At 39.0% G+C, this 24,339-nt stretch overlaps 1 protein-coding gene across 1 annotated transcript in view; it reads left to right on the forward strand.

Annotated features, from left to right (window-relative positions):
• LOC122792185 (bone morphogenetic protein 8B-like) overlaps nt 1–24,339 on the forward strand; it is a 709,252-nt gene that overhangs the window by 576,798 nt on the left and 108,115 nt on the right. Inside the window, exon 4 of the mRNA XM_044059909.1 lies at nt 9,515–9,709. Within this exon, the coding sequence (XP_043915844.1) occupies nt 9,515–9,709 (195 nt within the window). The remainder of the gene's footprint in view (nt 1–9,514; nt 9,710–24,339) is intronic.

Genomic DNA, 24,339 nt, shown 5'->3' on the forward strand with positions numbered 1-24,339 from the left:
CATGTTGCATTGAATAACATGAGAAAGAATGCAAATACAGAGATAAAACAGCTAGATAAAGGAGATGGCACTGTTGTCATGAGCACAACTATTTATCTGCACAATAATTACCAAAATCGGTATTCATGATGCCTTGTGGGATTGTGTAGTGTCCAGGGGGAAAACAATTCAGTAAACATTGTTGCTCAGCTGTTCAGCAACGCACAGCTGAGCAAGAAGGTATTTATAAACTGCATGTAAATGCAGCAGACCATGGGTGCGGTGTTTGTAAATTAGGCCGTGACATGTTACAAACATCTTTGCTATTACAGCCGTAGTGCAGTACAACGATTCAAAGATGTGCATACTGTGCAACTTCTGAGAAGGGTGCAAGTGTGTGAGTCATGCCACCTCCATTCATTTCAGGAGGGAAGACTGGCTCCCTAATTGAGCAAACTGTAGCTGTGTAGCTCAGTACCACCCAACCAGAGTCTGCTCAGTGCAGCGACTACGTACAGTTGCTCAAACTGTGCTGTAGGGGATTCATAGAATTTTGCAGGCGAGCTGCGATTGGAATAAGACAGAGATATGCTAATCATGCATGTGTTTGAGCTGCTTTATAGCCAAGCAGTGCAACTCTGCAAAACTGAGCAGGATTCACTGCTCATCTCCAATGTGTGTCTGTGAGTACCACCCCAACCACTTACACAGACTACAGCATATAAAGAATTGTGTTCAGAATGGCATTATATCTCAGATATGCTGTTTTTGAAATTCAAATGAGCAATAACATCAGTTATGACTTAGTGTAAAGTTTCAGTATCCCATTCCCTAAAATACTGAGATTTTATGAGTTCCATAAAAGACATAAATATATTTATAAGCCACATATGTGGTCTTGAGTTTCGGAAAGGAGCTAGTTACTGTGTCTTTATCCAACTACCTTGGAAATGTACCTGAAAACTACTCATATTGAATGTTCTCATGTATATACTCTGTATTGCTAGTATATCTTTGATTTGAGAATGATTACTTATGTACTGTTTTTTCACCAGTTGTATAAGCTGCCAATAATATGTACTAAATGTCTTTATTAATGTAAATTCTGTATTGTATGTGAAATGTCTTTATATGTGGAGCTTTTCTCCCCAGGACTACACTGAAAATGGGCACTTCTGGTCCAGCTGGACCGTCCCGGTAAACATATGCAAATAAATAATAAATAAATAAATGTGTTAAAATGTTTTCTGAAAGATGTTAAAAAAGTTTTATTAGAGACAGTAATTACTTTTTACTGTTGCTTTTTGCTTGATTTAACACCAAAAGTAATGCTTTTTAATGAATATGGTATTGAGTCTATCAGGCAGCATATGAATTAGTACAACTTATTTTCCAATTTTTATGTTAACACACATGTACATTGCTAGAGCTGCTTGCTGGAAAGCAATGTTTTTATGGGTTTATAGGTCCATAGGTACTTTATATGCTTTTGATCTTTGAGGATCTTAAGAAGCTAAGCTTTTTATTCCCATGGTAGTTTTTAGCCCTTATATTTTGCAAATGAATAAACAGAGGCGGGCTAAACAAGGATATGTTGAGACATTTACATGTTTCGCCTATTCATGAGGGAGAAGGGTGCTAAAACGGGGATGAATATGTGGTTACCCATCCATTCATCCAAATTACATTTGAATAGAGTAAGAGAAACACTTTACTTTATGTAGAGTGGAAGATGGTTCCATAGAGCTGGTATTCTCTATGATACAAACCTATCCTTCCAGCATGTTCTGTTTATTTAGCAAAACCAATTCAGATCCCATGAATAGATGTTTATGATACCATTGAACTTGTGAATGTGTAATAGGCTGACACAATTGTGTCTGTTGTTGTTCTATACACAAGGCAAAGGTCACCTCTCAGCAGCATGTATGACACTAAGAAGAGAGACAAGGCTTTGAGATGGTCTGCATAGATTTTATGATTTAAACCCTTGATTGTTTTAGTGAGAAAGTGTTGTTGTCATTCCAGTTGTGACAAGTGTTCAGACAGGTACATACCGACAGGGACATTATACTCAATGATTGGCCAAATGAGTGCTGAGTAGAGTGGAATGATTACATCCCTGGATCTGGTCATAAAACCTCTAGATATAAGCTGTTTGATGAAAACAAATTTTTCACAACAGTGCTTATGTGGCAATCAAAGAATAGCTCATTGTTGACGTATGTTTCCAGCTCCCTAACTGCAGGACCAGTTTTCAGGGATCTATTATCAATGTGATAGTTACAAGCGGAGTCATGCTTGCCAAAGGATACAATTATTCAAATCTTGGCTTTTAGCTTTAGTCTATGGTTTTGACTCCAGCTCTTTGTTTGAAACAGGCCTTCTCAAAGGATCTTAGTGTCCTCTGGGGGTTTTATGATGGCACCATGTTTGCAGTCATCTGCATACTTGGTCAGACATAAAACCTTAACATTAGCTTTGTCCACTAAAAAGTAAATGCCAGAAGGGAGTGGTCCAAGCAATGAACCCTGGGTTGCACCACTAGTGCACAGTTGTTTTTGAGATTTTCAACACAATTAAAAATGCTTTATGGTTATTCTTCACCTTGGTGGCCATTTTTACCACGTATCTGGCTTTGTTTGATTTGATCTGTGTCCAGATCTCCTTGTTTAGTTTAGCAACAGCATTTTGACATCTTGGGAGTTAGATTTATTTTTGCAGGCAATGAAGTGTTTATAGTTGGGTTCCTCCATGTGTATTTTTTTATGTTTGATAATGTAATATACAGACATGTTGCTATTGATGCATTTGGCATTTCTATTGTCAAAACATATCCAAATATTACTTTGAACAAAATGGTAAGTATATATTTGGTCAGTACAACATCTTCTTAACAAATATACTGTCTTCAGTCTAGCATTATGGACAGTTAGACTACCCTTGTTTCTCCTGCCAACCTTGTTGACTTGGGTGTCTTGAGGCAGTGTAACAATTGCCTCATGTACACCAACAACCATCTACTAATAACTCACTCTAGTACAGAGTGCGCAAAATGCATCTACACCAAGAATCTTGAATCCATGCTCTCTCACACTCAAAACAATAGTACAGAAGAGGTTGTCAACTCATCCACCACTACATATGCACATAATACAATTACTACACATCAAACACAAAAATCTACATACATGGAGGTCCTCTTGAAAAGCTTACCTAAACACCAGAGACCTCCAAAACACAAGACTGCTACAAGTAATGCAGTCCCTGCAGAACCCATGACAGATAGCAACACGACTGTGTGACCCACAAAGCCCGTAAGATGAAACACTCAAAAAACAAATGTTCTTGTCATTGAGACACAATAGTGAGGCATTAAGATACCCCACTCACCAGGATGGACAAGGAGAAAGTCACAGTCAGCTGCCTGTCTGGTGCCAGGATTCGTCAGATCACGCATGCTGTCAGGTCTCTCAGCAACAAGTACCATTACAACTCTGTCATAGTTCATGTTGGTGTGAAAGACCTGAGAGGTACCTCAATGGACTATATGAAGAGACACATGGATGAGCTCTTTGAGTATGTGTCCAGGCAGGTATTTCCCCAGCCTTGAACAGCATACTACCCTCACCTAGAATGATGCTGCAATATAAACAAAAAATGATTGATTTCAATAATTGGCTTAGTTTTTGCTGTCATACAAAGGAGATCCAGTTCCTGTCGGCCTGGGAAGCCATGGTCTAAAGCATCACTGCTCTGCCAGAGACAGTTTGCACCTCGCACCTCTAGGCTTTTGGCTGCTGGCAAAGGCTCTTGCCTCTCCCATAGTGTCTTCTTTAGCCAATGTGTTGAAAACAACATTACCAACATGAAGTTAGCCAACCAGAACAAAATAAGGGTCATGCTGCTAAATGCTAGGAGTTTAAACCAAAAACTGCACTCCCTGGAAGCACTACTATTACTTGAAGATGTAGATATCTGTGCAGTCAAGGAAACCTGGTTCAAGACCTCAGAGAATACCCTAGCCTTGCAAGGCTACAATGTCTTCCACAACTTTAGACCACAAAATGAACACGTGAAAACCAAAGGAGGGGATTTTCTATCTATATTAGAGATAAATTCACGTCCCATCTAGTTAGATTGGACAACTCCATGGAGTTACTCCAAGTCCAGGTTACAGTGAGTAACACCCCCATTCAAGTCATAGCCAGTTATAGATTCCCCTCCATGTGTCATGACCCCCATGAAGCCTACTTGACCAAACTGGAGACAATCCAAATTTTGCCAAACAATCTGGTTATGAGGGATTTCAGTTATCCCACCATCAACTGGGAAACCTATGCTAGCCTCAACTCTCTAGCACAAATGTTCCTTGACTTTGTTAATTCAAATGCCCTGGAACAAATGGTTCATACCCAGACAAGAGGAACAAACATTCCAGATTTGGTCTTCACTAACATGTCAAACAGATGCACTGCCACAATTGTCGGACATGCATTAGTTGAATCTGCCTACAAAGCAGTCACCTTCAAGCTGCACTAACACCAGAACTCACACATGGTGAAATCAAACTAAAAAACTTCTCCAAGGCAAAATATACCCTCCTAGGTGAAGGTATAAATGCATTCCAAGCCCTACCCCAAGCTGGAAGTGGTAACTATGGCGAAGCTTACACTAAAGTCCTGTACAATCACTTGCATAAGTGTATAAACTCAGCTATATCAGAAAGAATGAAAGCTGGAGCCCCAAGACAAAATAAACTGCCATGGTGGACATCTAGCATCAATAAACTTTACAATAAATGCAAAAAGTTGCTGTCCAAGAAAACAAAGACAAAGCCCCAACAATGGAAATGCACCCTCCTCAGCCTCAAAAGGCAAATAAGACAACTTGTCAAAGGGCTACTATGAGAGAAGTTTAGCAAGTACAGCCAAGGATAACCATAAGGCCTTTTACAGTTATGTATGTAGCCTAAAAGGCAGGACCCAAGCATGTGCAGAACTAATGATCAACGGTATCACATACACTGACCCCACAGAGATAGCAGACCTGTTAGCGGATAGGTTTGGTGAAAATTTCACTCACTTATCTCCTCCTAACTTATCACAAACCTTCCCCAAACTCCCCACCCACCCTACATATCTGAAGAGCAGGCCCTCAAAGTCTTGTCCAAGGCAAAAAATGCAGCCTCTATGGGACCAGACAACATCCCAGGCTATCTTTTAAACAGGCTAAAACATGAAATAGCATTACCATTAAGTACCCTTTTCAATCATAGCCTAACCACAGGCGTTATTCCTGCAGAATGGAGAACAGCAACAGTTATTCCCCTCCACAAAGGTGGGAATTACAACCCATAAGCCTGACCACCCTCACCTGTATTGCCATGAATGTATCATTATGGACCTCATAAAAAAAGATATAGGTGACCTCCAGACCCTGGATCTGACCCAATTCAGCTCTGTCAAGGGCAGATCCTGCCTGTTAAATCTGGTGGACTTCTTTGAAAATGTGACCAGGGCCATTGATGAAGGCAAATCTGTGCACATAGTGTACCTCAACTTGGCAAAGGCTTTCAACATAATCCCACATTGAGGCATTACCAATAAACTTAACAAACTGAATGTAAATCCCTTTGTTGTAAGATGGGCTGCCAAGTGGCTCACAAACTGGACACACACTATCAAAGTGGGTGACTTCACATCAACCTGCAGACCTGTTACCAGCGGGATTCCACAGGTGTCAGTGCTGGGGCCCCTACTGTTTGGTATACACTTCTCAGTAGTTCTGGTCAAAACTAAATGGTTGTGGCTGACCAAGTTTGCAGATGATTGCAAACTAGTTGCAATCATTGAATCCCCAAATGATGTCAACATACTCTCACACAGACCAACGACTGGTGTATTAGTCATAGTCTCAAACTGAATGCAAAGAAATGCATTATCATTCCCTTTGGCACAAACAATGCCTTTCACACTATCAAATCAACAATAATATCCTAAGTCTCTACGAAGTGGTAGGGCACCTGGGATCACAAGGTGACTGCAACCTTACCTTCAATAACCATGTGTCTACTGTAGTAATGAAGGCTTTATATGTAGCACACTTGATTAGTAACGGCATCACCTCGAGAATAAAAGAGTTTATAACCCCTCTGTACTACCTTAATTGAGTATAATGCCCCATTCGACATGTACAGTAAAAAGCACCTGCAACAACTGGAGAGACCTCAAAGTTTTCTAACAAAGAAGATCAAGAGGCTCCGGCATGTACCTTACACAGACCGACTAAAGTCCCTGTCTCTATAGTCTGTGTTGTATAGACTTCTTAGGGGAGACTTATGCCTGGCCTTCAGAGCAATTCAAGACCCAAATCTAATGAACTTGCTGCATATCAGTAAATGAAATGGGACTAGGGCTACTCATTCCAGGGACCTAAATATGACATGCGACTTAAATAGGACATGCTAGAGGGACAGATTTATCTCCCAGTGACTGTTACATCTTTGGAACAGGCTAGCAATTCATGTGAAACAGAGCACCTCTATGACACTGTTCAAGAGGAACCTGGATGAGTAGATGGGGCACTGTAAATTCTTACTGGGGATAATACCCACAACCCTCCTGGACATGGGCAGTCATCACTAAATGCAATCTTGGGTATTGACTAGCATTTTCATGGTATTACATTGGGATGAAAGAGCTAGGCTTAAAACGACCACCAGGTTGATACCCTAGTAATCTCCTATGATCCTATGTTTGATAAATGTTTTGTGAATTATGCATTTGTTATTATAGGGGAACTAATGAGTAGCTAGATAGTTATTGAATTTAATGTTAACAGTATTTTTTTTTGTTTTAAAAAGAAAGTTTTTATGATTTATATTGACTTCCTACACATTCTGGTTAAACGTAATGATAGCAGTTTAGACACCTCTAGTCCAAGAAAATAATTTAAGCAGAATACTTGTCTATATTATAATAGCATGTACACAAGGCATGCATTTAATAATATTATGCATGGCCAAATGTCATGCTTAACTACAGACCATGGGACTGCAATAACTGAACTTGAGTTATTATCAATAAATTAAAATAACAGAGGCTGTAAATATGATGAGATATACAATCATATAGAAGTGACAGTAAATGACTGAGATATGATTGGCTATTCTTATTTCTTAACTGCAATTATTCATTTTAATTCACAGTCCCCATCCACTAATCAACAGCATTTTCCTGTTACATGTAACAAGAATTTTAAACATGCTATGTAGTGTAAGTAGATGCTGACATATTCTTAGGGAGCACCAAATCTACAGTGTCTACTGGGCACTCAACCACAGTTTGGTTTTAAGAAAGGTAAGAGGTTAGAGCAGTGTTTGTGTTATAGACAGGACTTTTTATAACCAGTACTTGGAGTCATACGTCTCAATCTTTTATAGCAAGAAATCTGAACAAAGGACCAGAAATAGGTACACTTTTTAAATATTGCTCTTACAAACTTAAAAAGTAGGTAAAACAACATGTTTTGCATTAGTATAAATTTTCTGAAGGGTATGAAGTCTGAAACTCAAACAACTGTCATTATTTTCTGACTTCACCCCTCAACAATGTGCCAGTGATTTGCCAGAAAACCACAATTTTATGAGAAATGGACTAAAAATATAAAACAAAAATCTGGACATTCTTCAAAAATCTGTACAGCTGAGAGGTACGCTTAGAGTAGCCATAGAGTTGGAGCATTTCCTTGCTGGACATGTTCTTGCTGTCACTATATAAATAATATATCTGTATTTTTTCTCCCTGTAATTAATAAGTTATTTAAATTCAAATTATTTGCTAACTGTGACTCCACCAACATGATTTATCTGGTCACTTGTAGTCAATGCACAGCTTTTATGTTGGGAAAAGCATTAGAAAGTTAAAAGACATAAATGACACAAGCACTATACATTGTAAAATAATTTCAAATACACTTTATAAATATATCAGTGAGACAGAGGAGCACCACATTTTCTATTTTCACATCATAGAATTACTAATATCAATTAAAAGGTGATGTAACCTAGTTACATGCACTGAATTTCATGAGTTAAAGTTGATTACGTTCTGAAGACTTAATAAATAACTATCAAGGCAGTGCTTAAAAGGATATGTTTGAAGTATTGTTGTGTCTTTTCGGCTTTCCCCATTTAGTGGTCGCCACAGTGGAACTCCAGTCTGCTAATGATTGGCAGTAGATTTTTACGTGCCGAGTTGCTGGCTCTGACAGACAACCTTCAATGAAGGTATGCCCATTCTCGCATGTCTCCACACAGAAGACGCTCTAGCTGAGAATCGAACAGGACAACGTCTTACTGTGAGGCGACAACGCTATCGCAGCACCACCACTGCAGTTACTGAAGTATTACTCTGCTGAAATGCTGCCTTCATTATACATACTGGTTTTAAATATTATAGAATATTTATTCTAAACCATTATATCATGGGTTCTATACATTTAAAATAAGACAGTGTCATTCCCTGGACAATCACATGACATACTATTTAATTGCCTCTTTGCTGTTGGTAATAGTTTCAACACTTAACAAAGTGTCTCTGTAGAGTAAAAGCTTGTGTGTGTTTTTTAACTGAATAGATTTTCCTGTTTATTAATTCCTTGAACTGGAGTCTTGGTTGTTTTAATTAATTTTAGAATGAGCTTATTTATCTGCCTGTTTTCTTGATAATAGTGTATTTCCAGTGGTGCTGTAAATGGGTCACTTTTATATGGAAACCCATAGGTCAGAATAATAGTCAAATATCGAGAGTAATTAATAAGAATAAAATGTATGCAACATGGACACTAAATGCAGTGATGAAGTGTAGGCCAAGGAAACACAGAAGTCACAAACATGAAGTTAAGCACAGCTACAAATAACAGACAGAACATATACAGAAGGAATCTAGTCACCCACGTTGGGAAGGCACTTGTAAGTATAATAATTCCAGCATCAAACACAAAAACAAAAATGAAAAAGGCAAAATAGTAAAAGTCAGTAAAAGTAAAACTATATTTCACAGTATCTTATATGAAGTAGATTCAACATTTATATTCCATACTGAGCTATCAGTGCTCAAACTGGGTTAGACTTGAAAAATTGCTTAGACTTTCCTAATCAACATCAGCTACTGTATTAGTGGGGATTGTCAGAGCTAATTTCTCAGAATTTACTTGCCATTTCAAAGCACCACTGATCTGGAAATGTTAAAACTTCCATGTCTTGTACTTTTGTCGGGTATATTAGAGCCATGTAGACTTAACCAGCTGCACTGTATACAGAAAATGAACAACAAAACTTTGTCTGTGTTGCTCTGTGCTGATTACTGCAGATCCTAAACAGAAAGACAAAAAGTCAAGAAATGTGTATATTACCAATATAAAATTAGTTATAACAAACAGATAGCTGTTTTTTAATCCCAGATTTAATTAAATATAAATTAATCTTTTCTATATAAAACTAAATTGACTGGCATTTTGTTTTTGATTTTAGGACAGAGTGTTGATCCTGGATTGGCTGGACTTGTGGGCCGACGGGGGCCACGACCTAAACAACCATTCTTGGTTACGTTTTTCAGAGCAAATCAACCTCCTATTAGAGCACCACGTTCTGTACGTCGTGCAATGAAGAAAAAAGAGAGAAAAACCAATGATCTACCACAGTCCAACATTGTGTCTGGAAAATATGGTAAGAAATATGTGAGTCATAGGGAAAACAATTAATTATGAATTCAAATTCAAATTTATTATTGTGCTTTAAACTCTAAGCCTAGTAAATTACAAGCAAAGAACAAATGCAGAAAAATTGTAATTCAAATAAGTTAAGAACAATAAAACACATGAAAAGTATAAAAATAGACTTGGTAAAAGGCAAGTAAAACCTGAAAAATATCTGTAATATACAATTAAACAAAAGATGTACATTCTCGAAAGAGCAAGAATGAAAAGGTACATTTTAAGGGATCTCTTGAAGACAACAAAAGTTGGGGACCCCTACAGCCACTGGGACAATAGATTCCAAGTATGCAGGGCCTGATAAGCCAATGAAATGAATTCGTAATTTGATACTGCAATCCGTTAGCAGCCTTTTAGTGGTAGAGTGAAGGGAATGGGCCTGTTACTAGGTGAATATCATCTCTTTGCAAAACGAAAAAGCCAAGATGTGTAGAATAAAAAACACCAGCATGACCATCTTCATCACAGCACTTGAACTTTTATTAGGCAGCTAGCGCAGACTCTGAAGCATGGAGTAACATTTTGGTAACATGGATTATTAGTAAGCATGAACTACAGTTCTGCACTAAGTATACTTGTTCACATTTAATGCCCTAAATAAAGGATGTTGCAGTATTCCAAGCATGAGGAGACCACGTCATGGACAACCAGAGAAAGTTCCTCAGGAGTAGCAGGTGCTTGATCCTGGTGATATTCCTTATATGGTAACAAGGCAGCAGCTGACCCACTACACTCCTCAGCTCCCACCCACATGATGACCATTACATCACACCAATGTTCAGTGCCTCGCACATGTATGTACTGTACCACACCACTGTTCACTCCCCCAACATAGTGACCAATGTCCCATAGCACCGTATAGTGCCCTGACACTCTGACTACTGCACCAAGCACTGCTTAGCCCCTCCCCCAACATTGTCACTACTGTACGTTCTGCAATGTCCACACACCCTGTGTCTATTGTACCACACCACTGCTCAGTCTTCCAGGAACTGTGACTACTGTACAATAGTACTGTTCAGTTCCCTGACACTATGACTACTGCACAATGTCAAGGAACACTGACACTGTGACTACTGTACCCCAGCATGGCTCGGTTCCCCAACATTGTGACTATTGTAACACAGTTCTGCAATCAATATCCGCACACTCTTTGTCTATTGTACCACATCATTGCTCAGTATCACAGGCACTGTGACTACCGTACCATAGTACTGCTCAGTTCCCTAACACTGTGGCTACTGCACTCCAGTACTGCTCGGTTCCCCAACACTGTGACTACTGTACCACAGTGCTGCTAAATCCCAAACACTGTGTCTGTTGTAGCAGTGCACTGCTCAGTACCCCCAACACTGTAACTAGTGCACCCCAGTACTGCTGAGTCACACAAGACTGTGATTATAGTACAGCAGCACTACTCAGTCCCCCGACACTATGACTACTGTACCACAGCATTGCTCAGTCCCTGACACTATGAGTACTGCACCCCAGTATTGCTCAGTTCCCCCAACCCTGACAATATGACTACTGTACCATAGTATTGCTCAGTCCCCTGACACTATGAGTACTGCACACCAGTACTGCTTAGCCCTCAACAGTGTGACTACTGTACAATAGTACTGCTCCATCCCCCTGATACTTTGACTGCTGTACCCCAGCACTGCTCAGTCCCCTGATGGTGTGATTACTGTACCACAGCATTGTTCTCTCCCCCAGCAGTGTGACTACTGTACCATAGTAATGATAAGTCCCCCCACGGTGTGACTACTGTACTACAGTACTACTCAGTCTGTCCAACAGTGTGACTACTGTACCACAGCACTGCTCATTCCCCTGACAGTGTGACTACTGTACCATAGTACTACTGATCAGTCCCCTGATGGTGTGACTACTGTATCATAATACTGATCAGTCCTCCTGATACTTTGACTACTATACTCCAGCACTGCTGAATCCCCTGACAGTGTGACTACTATAGCATAGTACTGCTTAGTCCCACCAACACTTTGACTGCCATGCAGTAGTACTGATGGGTCCACACACACTGTAACCACTGTACCAGAGCACTGCTCTGTCTCCCCAATACTGTGATTACTGTACCCCACCACTTCTCAGCTCCACCCCCCACCAGTATGACTACCTTACCACAGTAGTATTTATTTCCATTCACACTGTCAGTTCTCTATCACAGTACTTCTCAGTTTACCCCACACTGTGAATACTGTACCATAGAGATAGCATTGATCACTCCACCCCCTCCCCACTGGATTATGAGAGGAATTGAACTGTGGAAGCCATCAACAGAACCCAATCAAGAAGGTAAGAGAGGGGCAATCAGCTATTTCACACTCTGTACCTAACCCTCTACCTATTCTACTTGTGTTTAGAGCTGTTCAAGCTTTTCTCTTGTACCTTATTTGTGTGGGATGTATTTAAACGGCTCTGTCAGATTATCCCCTTATGTCCTCTTTTCCCTGATGGCTACAGTGAAGTTCTATAATCTCTTAACTTGGACAAATGTGATGCAGACAGATCAAGCAGGCTGTTTATAATCCAAATATCTTTTAAAAATGTAGATATATGAAAACACATTTAAACCTGGAAAAACAAAAGCTATCCCACTATCCCCCAAGGTTTAAAATATTTATTGAGGAAGGTTTTTCATTTATCAGATTTCATGGTGAAAAGAAAAATGATAAACTTCTCAAACTATATTACTCTAGGTATAATGTTAGACAAGGATGTGACATTTGAATCACAGGTCTACCCATTTCCAGTTTTTCTTATCTTGTTAATGAGGCGCACATCTGACATCTTCTTAACCTCAGAGAATTTGGCCAGCTTAGTATATGTGTGTGTGTGTGTGTGTGTGTGTGTGTGTGTGTGTGTGTGTGTGTGTGTGTGTGTATATATATATATATATATATATATATATATATATATATATATATCTATATATATATAAATAAAACCAAATAAAACATAAAAAAGAACTTGGTGGCACTGCTCGAGACCAAAAACAACCTGACGAAAATAATCACAGCACTAAAATTTTAATGCTTTTGTTCCCATTTATTCATATGGAACTTTATCAGGAAAAAAGACATTTTCACTACAAAGCATATTTATATCCATTTCAACCATAACATCCAATAGCACAGACCATCTAATTAAATAATTAGCTGAATCAGTTACCTAAATGTATCAGTTAAGTAGCACAATTAAACAAATAGTCCACTTACAAAAAAAACTTAACTTACAATAAATAACCTTTTTGTTGAATGAATAATAAAAACATCTAATAATATAAAATACCTATAAAATTCTATATATATATATATATATATATATATATATATATATATATATATATATATATATATATATTTCTGACTGGTCCTTTATAATGTTTGCAGTCAAGTATCTCAGAAGATCATAGCTGAAAGAAAATAAAACAAGAAAATTGCTTACAGGAAGAAACAGACACAGGTACATTTGTCCTGTAGTTAGGGAACTACAAAAGCTTTCATTTTTGGGACATTAACTTTCTAAGTAAGACTTTTATCTTTAAATTCTGCATAAGACAGTACCACTTTCTTTGCAAGATTTATCTTTTTCCTGTTTGTGGGAACTCTTTGATCAACTAATGAACATTTTTGCATCTTCCCAGATCCAGGCAACATAACTCAGAAGACAGGTAATCCTTAGTGGCACCCCACTTTCATGGTGGACTTCCTTACCAAAACACACCAGAAATATGCCATTGGATGATGTTATCAAAAAGGTTCTGAACTATTTCTTATTTTGTCTGATGCTAACAAATGGCTATTCGACTCCATTACGTAATTGCTCTGTCCTTACATTATAGATATGCATGCTTGACATCTAGGAATACTGCTGGTCTAATCATATTTTTCTCTTGGTGTTTTTGCTTTTCATGCATGCTGGCTGTCAGGCCTTCTGTAACTGATTATATATATTTGTTCCTCACTGGGTGAGAGATGATTGCAGAAAATTGTCATCCAGGCAACCATCAAAAATGTTCATACCCTAGGTTCTCAGTCCCCAAGGCAGCATAAACATAATGAAGCCTCACAATACTGACCATTGGACATGCTTGCTCCACAAAGTGTGAGAGGACAATGACAAAATCAAGCAGAATGCTGGGATGTATCCTCGGAGAATAGATTGCAGAAGCAAGTAGTCAGAATATTTGTTGGTTCATCCAGTGCCTTGGGCCAGTATTGTGAACCAGTGCCCCCACCACCTCAGCTGATCAGTATATTGTAAGTGATTGGCTTATTACAGTTAAATCTATACCCTACCCCCAACAAGAGCAAAATGGATGTTCCGTCTCATGGCTCACCATCCGGGTGGCCAGATGAATGACACACACCCCCATCCTCCTTCCTGCTCCAGCCATTCAGGTCCTGTTTTTGAGTCCTGCCCATTTTATTAAAAATAATAATAATACTTAATTATTTTAAACATTAACAACCAGTTGCTACAGTTTATAGCCTGCCTGCACACAGCACTATGCTGCTCATGTTTTAGTTGAATGAAATAAATACATTTCTTTTTAAACTGTAGTAAACTGCTTGCTACAAATGTAACAAACAATTGCTACAGTTTATACCCTGCATGAGCACTAGAGCACACAGGGTTTAGATAAAAAATACCTTTAAACTGAAGCAAACTGCTTGTTACAATGTAGCAAGCAGTTTGCTACAGTTGAGATCAAACACAGAGTGCTACAGCAGTCAGTCTGACCATAAATGTATTACTGGCTTTTCAAAGTCGGTATTGAATTAAAGAGAAATTGGAATTGGCTGATCGCATCTCCAAATACTTTGCACCCAGGGTAGTTACCCTTCTCACATTGCCCTAGCTATGCTACTGCAAAGATTAATGCATCCATTCTGCAGGGCCTAGTGCAGACAACACCTTGAGTATTGCTAGCAGTTTTGGAGGATCTAAAAAGAAAAAGACAACAGTCTGTTGGAAGATTTCTTTAACAAGGCTACAAGAAAGTTCCATGAGTTGAAGAGGAAGGTATATTTTATTTATTTATCGTTTGTTGACTAGTTTAGTTCTATTTGGTTTGTAGGCCCTTTTCAGGGGAAACCTTAGGTGGCATTTGTACTTCTAGGAGGTATTTGACCAGGGCAGTAGAGAATTTCCCCCTACTCTTTTTTGATAAGTACTGTGGGATATTTTACATGTACCTGAGATACCATCAACTCAAACAGATGAAACTTCTGTTTAATGTTTCATCCAAAGGATAGCACACTCTGGACTGCACACCCCTTTAATGCTGCATTGCAGTTACAGCCATCTGATCAACTGTAGTGTGAATAAAACCCACAGACTGCTAGTCTACTAACACCAAAGATGAGTGCACTACCTATTGAGCTACTGACACTATGATGACCAGATGTTGTAAGATCTAGAGAAAAGAAGATAGAAAGGAGTATGATATCGGTGCACAAGATCGTATCAGAGAGACATGAAGGAATCATTCTACACAGAAAGAACAGACGAAGATGGAGCTGACATAGACAGCAGGTTATAGAGAGTAACTGCTCTCTCCAGCATTGATCCATAACACAGGTTAGAAAGGATCATGAACAAGAGATACAATTATGTAAACAATTAAAACAATGGTTAATTACATATGCTAGATTCTGGACAGTGCATATTAATGATACAAAGCACTGCACAATTTTAGATTGCACATATAAGGCCTATCAGGCATAGTAAAAAGCTAAATAAACTAGTAATAAACCCCAGTGTTACCCGCTGTATTGATACCTGTCTCACAGATAGAATGCAGGAAATCAAAATAGGTGAAGTTACTGCCACAAAGAAACCAGTCACCAGTGAAATACCCCAGTGATCTGTGCTGAGACCTCTCCTGTTTGGCATCCACTTTCCTAAAGTAAAAGCCAATACCAAAGGGCTGTGGCTGACTAAATCTGCATGACTGCAAGCTAGGAGCAGTCATTGAATCCTCAAATGATTTAGCCATCCTGCAGGAAGGTTTGTTACAAATAAATAACTGGTGCCAAAATCATGGATTGAAACTAAATGCCAAAAAATGCACTACTGTATCCTTTAGGTAGTCATTTGCCCCAGGGAACTACCACATTTATCATATGCACCTAAGAGTTGACCTAGTTGTCTGGGATTTGAGAACTTATATGAACAGTAGTCTATCTTTTGACCAGCATGTGTTCCATTGTTGCAAGTAAGTCCTTTAATATTGCACAGCTTATAAACAAAGGGCTTGTGTCTACATCTAAGGATGCCATTGTCCTCCTCTCTCATTAGGCTAGTCATTATTTATAATGTACCCTTTGACATGTATCTGCTCAGATGCATACAACAATTGGAATGCCCACAGAGGTACCGTAAGAAAAGGATACAAGGCCTAAACAACATATCCTTCATGGACTGACTCAAAGGCCTGTCACTATACTCAGTATCCTACAGACTGGTATACAAGGCATCCTCTGACTCAGTACTGATGGATTTACTGCACATTAGCAATTCACATGGCATCAGAAATAAATGGTCTAGGGATCTAATCCTCTTCTTCTACATCAACAGAATGGTTTGGAGGGGTAGGTATATCCCACAGAGGATATCGCTACTCTGAAACAGACTCCCCATTCACATAAAACAACATTTATCCCTATTCAGTTCAAGTGCAACTGGGATCTGTGGATGAGAAACAGAATATTTACTGCAGGACTGCCCCCCCCCCCCTGTACACCTAATGGACAGAGGCAGCTCCTAAATGCTTTATTCCATGCATGAGTTCCCTCAAATTATCTATGGTATGCTCCCAGTTATTCTCATTAGGGGTAATATATAGTATGGGATTGGTAAGGCCAGGCCAATTTCTAACCAAATAAGATATTAATTTGAGTGCAAAAAGGGAAATTGTCTAGGTTTAAAATGGCCCACAAAGGCAGCTAGCCTAGTACTTATCAATGACCCTATGAACTTAGGTAATATAGCATTTATTACTCATTGTTTATGTGGGGAGAGTCTGCTGCCGATAGGTAAGGTGAGTGGAAGGCAGGATACTATAGATGTTTTGTGGATAACTGATGCAGTGCTACAGTATGCAGTTCAATCACTCAGATAGTTTAGTGCATAAATTATGAATATTTTGTAGTCTTTAAGTCTCCTAAAGATGTATTTCCTATATTTTTAACAATGTTGAAAAGAAGTGATCACTACAGTGCACTTGTTTATTGGTCATCTAAAGATGAGAGCATCATTATTGTGTGACCATAGACTGTATTGGGTGGTGGTGTGTGTTAATCATCCAGGTAACTGTGTGAAGGAGTGTAATTTAATGTCTGAAAGAAGATTTTCATGTTTTTATATCAAAGTGTAGAGTGGTATTCATAACATAGGACCAAGTTGTTAAACCTGCAAATTTTGTTGGATATTTTCCATAGAAAGGTGAGGGCTTTGAAGCAGAAATTTAAACACACATGCATGTGTGTCAACGCGCGTGTGCACACACACGCACACACACACACACACACACACACACACACACACACACACACACACACACACACACACACACACACATTGTCTGTGTAGACCATCAATTCCAAGTTTGATAAACCTCAGGGAAAGGGGGACTGTCCCTGCAGTGACCACTGGTCAGTTTTAATGAACAGTGAATTATTGCACAGTAATCACAAAACTGGATGCTTCCCATGTATTTCAAATATGGTAGTTTATATTATTTTGCAAAGAGTCTGAGAGTTTAAACATTAGGTGACAAACTCCTCTTTCCTCAAATTGGATAGATCTGAAGACTACTGTTTAGACTTAATTATAGGCTTGTGTCTGCATTAAGGCAGTTCCAGGCCAATCCCTTCCACCTGCTCTGTTCTGCTTGTATTCTCAAACCCAGTGCATCTGTTTTTGTCTGCCCCGTATGTTAATGTGACAATATAATTATTTTCCTCTCCTCATTTATTGGCTGTTGTCAGTAAGCTCATAAGTATAATTTTGTGAAGTCTTTCCTCTTATACCATTCATTATTTATACTGATAAATTAGTGAGTTTTTCCTATAATTAGTTTACTGGTTCCTTCTGGTGACATAAGCAGGTATCCAGGCTAGTTGTTTGTGCTATTTGCTACAGAGGCTAAATTCAAGTGTTTTGCTATTGGCTGGTGTGCTCTACTGAGCTGCCCATCATGCATTGGTGCACCTGACTGCACTGAAGACACAGGCATTTAGAGCCTTAAGTTTCTCTGTACAGCGTCTCCCCCAATTTGTATTGTGCTTTACATATTCAGTAGTTGTACAAAGAGGCTCTAGTCCATGCTAGGTTGCATGTTGTTCTCTGTGTGTAGACTCTGCTTGATTTAGACAAGTAGCATCTCCAGTACATCAACTCCAAACCCCCAAGCACAATGCTCTCTTTTAGCCAACATTAGTAAACACCTGGAACAGTGGATTTGCATTTTCCAACTGTAGCCACCCTGGTTGAAATGGGTAGCTGAAGACAATGTAGCAATTGCTTCATGTTTACTTCAGACACAGTGGTGAGAGATGTAGTTATAGGATGTTATTGGAGGCAAAGTTCTCCAAAAAGCCACAACAAATAAGTAGGTTGTTAATGTCACCCAGCACAACATTAAAAAAGCACACACAGCTCAGAAAAAATACATAGATCTACATATACTGAGGCTTTTAAATGCAATCTACCTAAACCACAAACGTGTCCTAAATGTAACCTAAGAAACAAGTACACTCAATAACCACACAAACACATAATGCAGGCCACACCCACTATCAAACATAAAACCAAGAGTCACGCTGTCTCAAGTCAAAAGCCTATAAGACAAACCTTTACATAATCCAAGGTTTTAGTCATAGGGAACTCTATAGTGAGACGCACAATGCACCACTTACCAGGCTATCCAAAGAGGAGATTGTGGTCAGTGAATTATCTGGCACCAGGATTCGCCACATCACACAAGCACCCCGAGTTCTTCCACTAAAGTACACATAGGATACAGTCTTAGTACACATGGGTGTAAATGACTTGAGATCTACCTCTCTAGACTATATGAAGAGAGACATGATAAAACTCTTGAAATATGTGCCTGAGGCTGGAATGAATATAGCTGTGAGCAGCATTCTACTATCACCAATAATGATGCCACAATACAAACAAATGATTATTGATTTCAACAAGTGTCTTAGCTTTTGATGTCATTCAAAGGGGCTACAATATATATCAGTCTTGGAGGAGATAATAGATAGTCCTACCTGCTTTGCCAGGAATGGCCTCCAGCTATTCCTCCAAGGTTTCTGTGTATTGGCTAAATTAATGTCCACCTTACAGCACCTTTTTTAAACAATGTTAGTCTTCTAAAGCTTCCAACATGGCTAAACAGAATCTTGATAATATAAAGGTATTGCTGCTTAATGCTGAGAGCCTTATCAAAAAATTATCCACTCCCTGCAAGCACTCCTTACCATGGAAAACACTGTTGTATGCATCATTGAAAACACTCCATCAATCTGTCAATGCCTGTCACATGTTCAGGCCCACAGCATTAGACGAAAGAAATAAAGGTGATGGTGTTTCCATATTCTTGAAAAACACTTTATCTCCAGATTCATTAGACAAGCTAATGACCTGAAACTCCCCCATGCCCAACTTACTATTAACAAACCCCCCTTATCATATCATACCTAACTATAGGAGCCCCTTTACATCCCACTCAGACCATATATCCTACCTAACTAGTATGGCGTCCCTGTGTATTAAGCCAAACACTACTGTCCTAGGAGACTTCAGCTATCCCTACATAAACTGGGAGACTTACACATCCTCAAAATGCTTGCCCAGGGATTTCTGGACTTCATCAATGCAAATACACTGAACCCGTTAGTCCTCACTCCTACCAGGTGTGATAAAATCCTGGATTTGGTCCTTACCAATATGGAGCAGCTTTGCTGCCCACCAATTATTACCTCTTCCATGTTCAGATTAGATCACTGGTCAATAATATTCAGCATAAGACTGAAGCATGAAGCATCTTTCAGTACCTCAGTATTCTGAGACTATGCAAAGGCTAATCTGTTAAACTGAGTGATGAACTGGCTAAATTTAAAAGCCCCTTCCATCTTGATGACCCCTCTGCTTATGCAGAATCCTTCACTGCCAAATTCTATGCACATGTAAATAATTGCATAGATGCATTTAGCCTCCTCTGAAATAACTACAATGCCAAATTCAAAAATAAACCTCTGCTGTGAAACCCAGATATGAACAGACTCTATAATAAAAGAAAAACGTCATTGCACACATAAATAAATGTAACTGTCAAGATGCCAAATAAGCTCTTCCCAAACTAAACAAGGAGCTCTGGATGCTGATCACATCAACCAAAGTCAGATATGAGGTAAAAACAGCTGCCCAGGCAAAGGATAACCAGAAAGCCTTCTTTAATTATTCTAGAAATCTCAGAAACAATGCCAAGTGCTGCAGAGAGCTGATAGTAAATTATATCACATACTCAGACCCAGAGCAGACAGCCAATCTACTACCTGACAAATATAGCTCATGTTTCACCTTTCTCTCTCCTCCAATAGTCTCAGATCACATACACATACCTACATCTTCCCCTCAAATCTTCCAAGAACAAGTACTCAAGGTGCTATCTAAAGCCAAGAACACTATGTCTTTAGGGCCAAATAACATAATAGGCTGCCTATCGGTCAACTAGAAGCATGACTTGCCTGATCCCTTACAGAAGCTATAAAATATCAGCCTCAAAACAGTCTTCTTGACATATTAATGCAGGACAGCAACAGTCATTCGCTTGAACAAAGGCGTGGCTTCAGCAGACCTGGGTAATTATAGATCCATATGCCTGACCAGTCTCATTTGTAAGGCTATAGAAAGGATCATAATAGACTTAATAAATAAGGATCTAGGCAACCTATGGACTCCTGACCTAACCCAGTTCACATTTGTCAAGGGCAGGTCATGTCTATCTAACCTGGTCGACTCCTTTGAAAGTTACTTAAGCAATGGACAATCCTTATGTAACTCATTGGATAGCAAATTAGCAAACACAAATAGAACACAGGAAGTTAGAGTGGGCAGCTCTTTCTTCTCAAAAAGACCTATTCCTAGCAGTGTACCCCAGAGTTCAGTCTATGGGCCCCTCCTCTTAGGCACTCCACTTCTCAGAGGTCAGAACTTTATTTTAAGTGTCTGTAACTGACTGCAGATGACTGTAAAGTTGGTGCCGTTATAGCCTTACCAGCAGGCACTAAGATCCTCCAAGAGAGCCTGCCCCAAACAAGTATCTAGTGTCAAAACCATGGACTAAAACTAAATGCTAAGAAGTATATAATTGTATCCTTCAGCAAGCATGATTCATCTTGTAACTATCTAAGTGACAACACACCCCTGAAAAGTGATCCATAGTTAGGGATCTGGGAACCTATGTTGGCAGTGAGCTGTTCTTTCACCACCTTGTATCCACTGCTGTAAGGAAGTACTTTTTCATCACACAACGTATGTCTAAAGGTATTGCATGTAGTTCCAGAGATGTAATCTTTCCACCAGACTCAGCACTCATTAGACAAGTCATTGAATATAATGCCCCTTTCTGTATATACAAGTTCAAACTCTTGCCAAAACTAGAAGAACCACAATGCTTTCTAAGTAAAATGTTCAAGCTGCTAAATCATAGAACTATGCAGACCATCTCAAAGCCTTGCCATTTTTCAGTATCATACAGGCTACTGAGAGGTGACCTCCACCTCTCATATAGAGTTTCAACAGACCCTATTCTACCATACCTATTACACTTTCATAAGTCCAATGTTATCGTAAACACCAGTTTAAGAAATCTCATTTTGTTTTGCAAAACAAATAGAACATGTTGGAGGATAGGCATTTATCACAGAGAACACCACTTCTATGGAACCTCCTTCCACTCCACACAAAACGGAGTACTTCTCTTACTCTATTCAGACATAATTTGAATAAAAGGATGGGTAACCACAAATTCACCCTAGTCTACCCATGCCTCTCATGGCTAGGGGAAGCATGCAGATGTCCTAACATATTCTTGTTCGGCCCACCCCTGGGTTATTCATATGCAAAACATAAGAGTTAGGCTTGGCTTCTTAAGATACTCACAGATCAATAGCCTATTAAGTACCCATGAACTAATGCTCACAGTACTGCATTCAGGCTGTACAGTTCAAGTTAACAAAAGAACAAGTGGTATTGAGTTGTTTTTTTGGGGGGTTTTTTTTATGAATTTGGTGGAATTTTGAAGTGGTATTTTATTCTACCATTGGAAGGAAGAGTCAGTTCAGCAAATTTTAATCACCAGTTAAGTATTACAGATTTTTTCATTCTGTAATAGTCCTCCTAATATTGCACCAGATTCATGCTACTCAAAACTCTAGTCAGTTATTCACACAGATAGGCAGGCAGACAGGCATACACACACGCACATGCACACAAACATAAACACACATCACAAGCAGTCCACATATTAACATACACACACAGCCAAATCCAGCATTACACAGCCTACGGCCTGCTGACATGGGGAAGCCCACATTAAATTAATTTTAAAAAGTAAAACTTTTCTCTGTTGCATAATTAAAAAAGAAGCAAAGTGTTTTCCCTCATGTCGGCCTCTGAGGTGTTGTCTTTGCATGTGTCTTTTCCAGCCAATGCAGTCTCACAGAATAATCTGTGAGAATTGAACAGCAGATCAGACTTGGGAGCTTTACTAATGAGTGAACAACTTGTTGCTGATGGGTATCTTGATTTCCAAGCAGTAACAGAAGGAATACGAAGCAACACTGGATAACTGTCTCAGGGAACTTGCAGTATGGATGATTCTTGTAGCAGAACATAGAACTTGAGTACTGTGAGCAGTGATGTGATTTCCAAGCTGGGGTAGTGTGTGTGTGTGTGTGTGTGTGTGTAATGCCCTATTGAGAGGGCTGGTTATTTAATTAGCTTCTCAAACTCAAACCCTGTACCTTCCCTTTAAGAAACAAGAGTCAGTCCTCTACACCAGCTGGTAGACCCTTACAAATAGATTGTCATTAGAGCTCATTGAAATGTTCTGAAATGGGTACTTTTGTCATTTATTAGTTCATACATTTTGTTTCACTACAATGAAAAAAATGTACAAAACTACAGATTTAAAATGCACTCTAATAAATGTTTCTGTATTTAACAAGAAATACATTCAATCTGGAAGGTGAATCAAATAACACATGCATTTCTGCATGGTCCTAAAATGTATGTATGGGGCCCATGTTTTGAAAACAACCCAGGGATCAATGTACACTTAATCTGCCACTGACCAGCTGCATTTGCAGTGACTGACAGTTTCAAATGAAGAGAAGTTAGTGTTTGTATTATAGATGTTGTGCAACAGGTAGCATACTCACCTCTGGTACAGAAGGCCATGGGTTCTTCTCCCACACCATCTAAATGGATTGCTGACACTACAGTACAGTATAAGGGAGGTGCTGTAGCTGTACCCCAGTGTGTGCTGTCCCTGAGATGAGATGTTAAATTGAGCCCCCATCTGCCTGTATTGCTGGTAGGTGCTGTGAGATGCATTTTCAATGAACGTGAATTTAAAAGGAAGACAAATTAACTGCTGTTCATTTATTTATTTTATTTATTTTATTTTACATTTGTTGACCGGGCTAGTCTGGCTGGATACATGTCCATTTTCAGCAGAGGCCCGAGGAGAAAAGCTCCACTATATACTGATACATTACATAAAATCAATTACTATAAGATACAGCTTATAAGGATCTAAGAACTAATTGAAAGCAGATATTAACAATACAGAAGCATTTGTACAGAAGTGTACAGTTCATAAATTACATCATTTTACAGAAAATGTCTAATACTTAAAATACTAAATACTGTAAAGAATTCCTAATCCCATATTGTTACAAAAAGCAGGAGTAGTAATTTAGTAAGGACAGAAAAGGTAGCACAATACAAAGGTTTATAACAGGGAGGATAGTGGGAGGAGAGGGAAAGGGAAGAGAGTAGTAGATATGGGGATAGAGGAGTCCAAGTGCAGAGGCTAGTCTAGGTAGGATCTGAAGAGATAGGTTAAAAATCATGCTAAATCTGTTTTCAATGTGCAGCTGTTTTGTTTAGCAAATGGCCATCAGTTTTTGTGCTATGAAATTTGAAAGCAGAGTTAGAAGTGCAAAAGGTAGCATAACTTGCCTTTGGTGTAGAAGGCTGTGGGATCTACTCCCACACCATGTAGATAGATAGATTGCAGACATTTCAGTACAATTTAAGGGGGGTGCTGCACAACTGAGTATATCATCCTTCAGATGAGATGTTAAACCAAAGCCCCATCTTCCTGCATTGATGGTAGCTACTGTGAGATCTTTAAATCCACCTAAGCTATTGATCATAGCATCATAGGATCATAGGAGATTACAAGGCTATTGACCCAGAGGTCATTTTAAGCCTAGCCATTTCATCCTAATGTAATACTATGAAAATGCT

This window comes from Protopterus annectens, chromosome 1.part2, assembly GCF_019279795.1.
Source record: "Protopterus annectens isolate FY-2018-M chromosome 1.part2, PAN1.0, whole genome shotgun sequence".
Classification (NCBI taxonomy): domain Eukaryota; kingdom Metazoa; phylum Chordata; order Ceratodontiformes; family Protopteridae; genus Protopterus; species Protopterus annectens.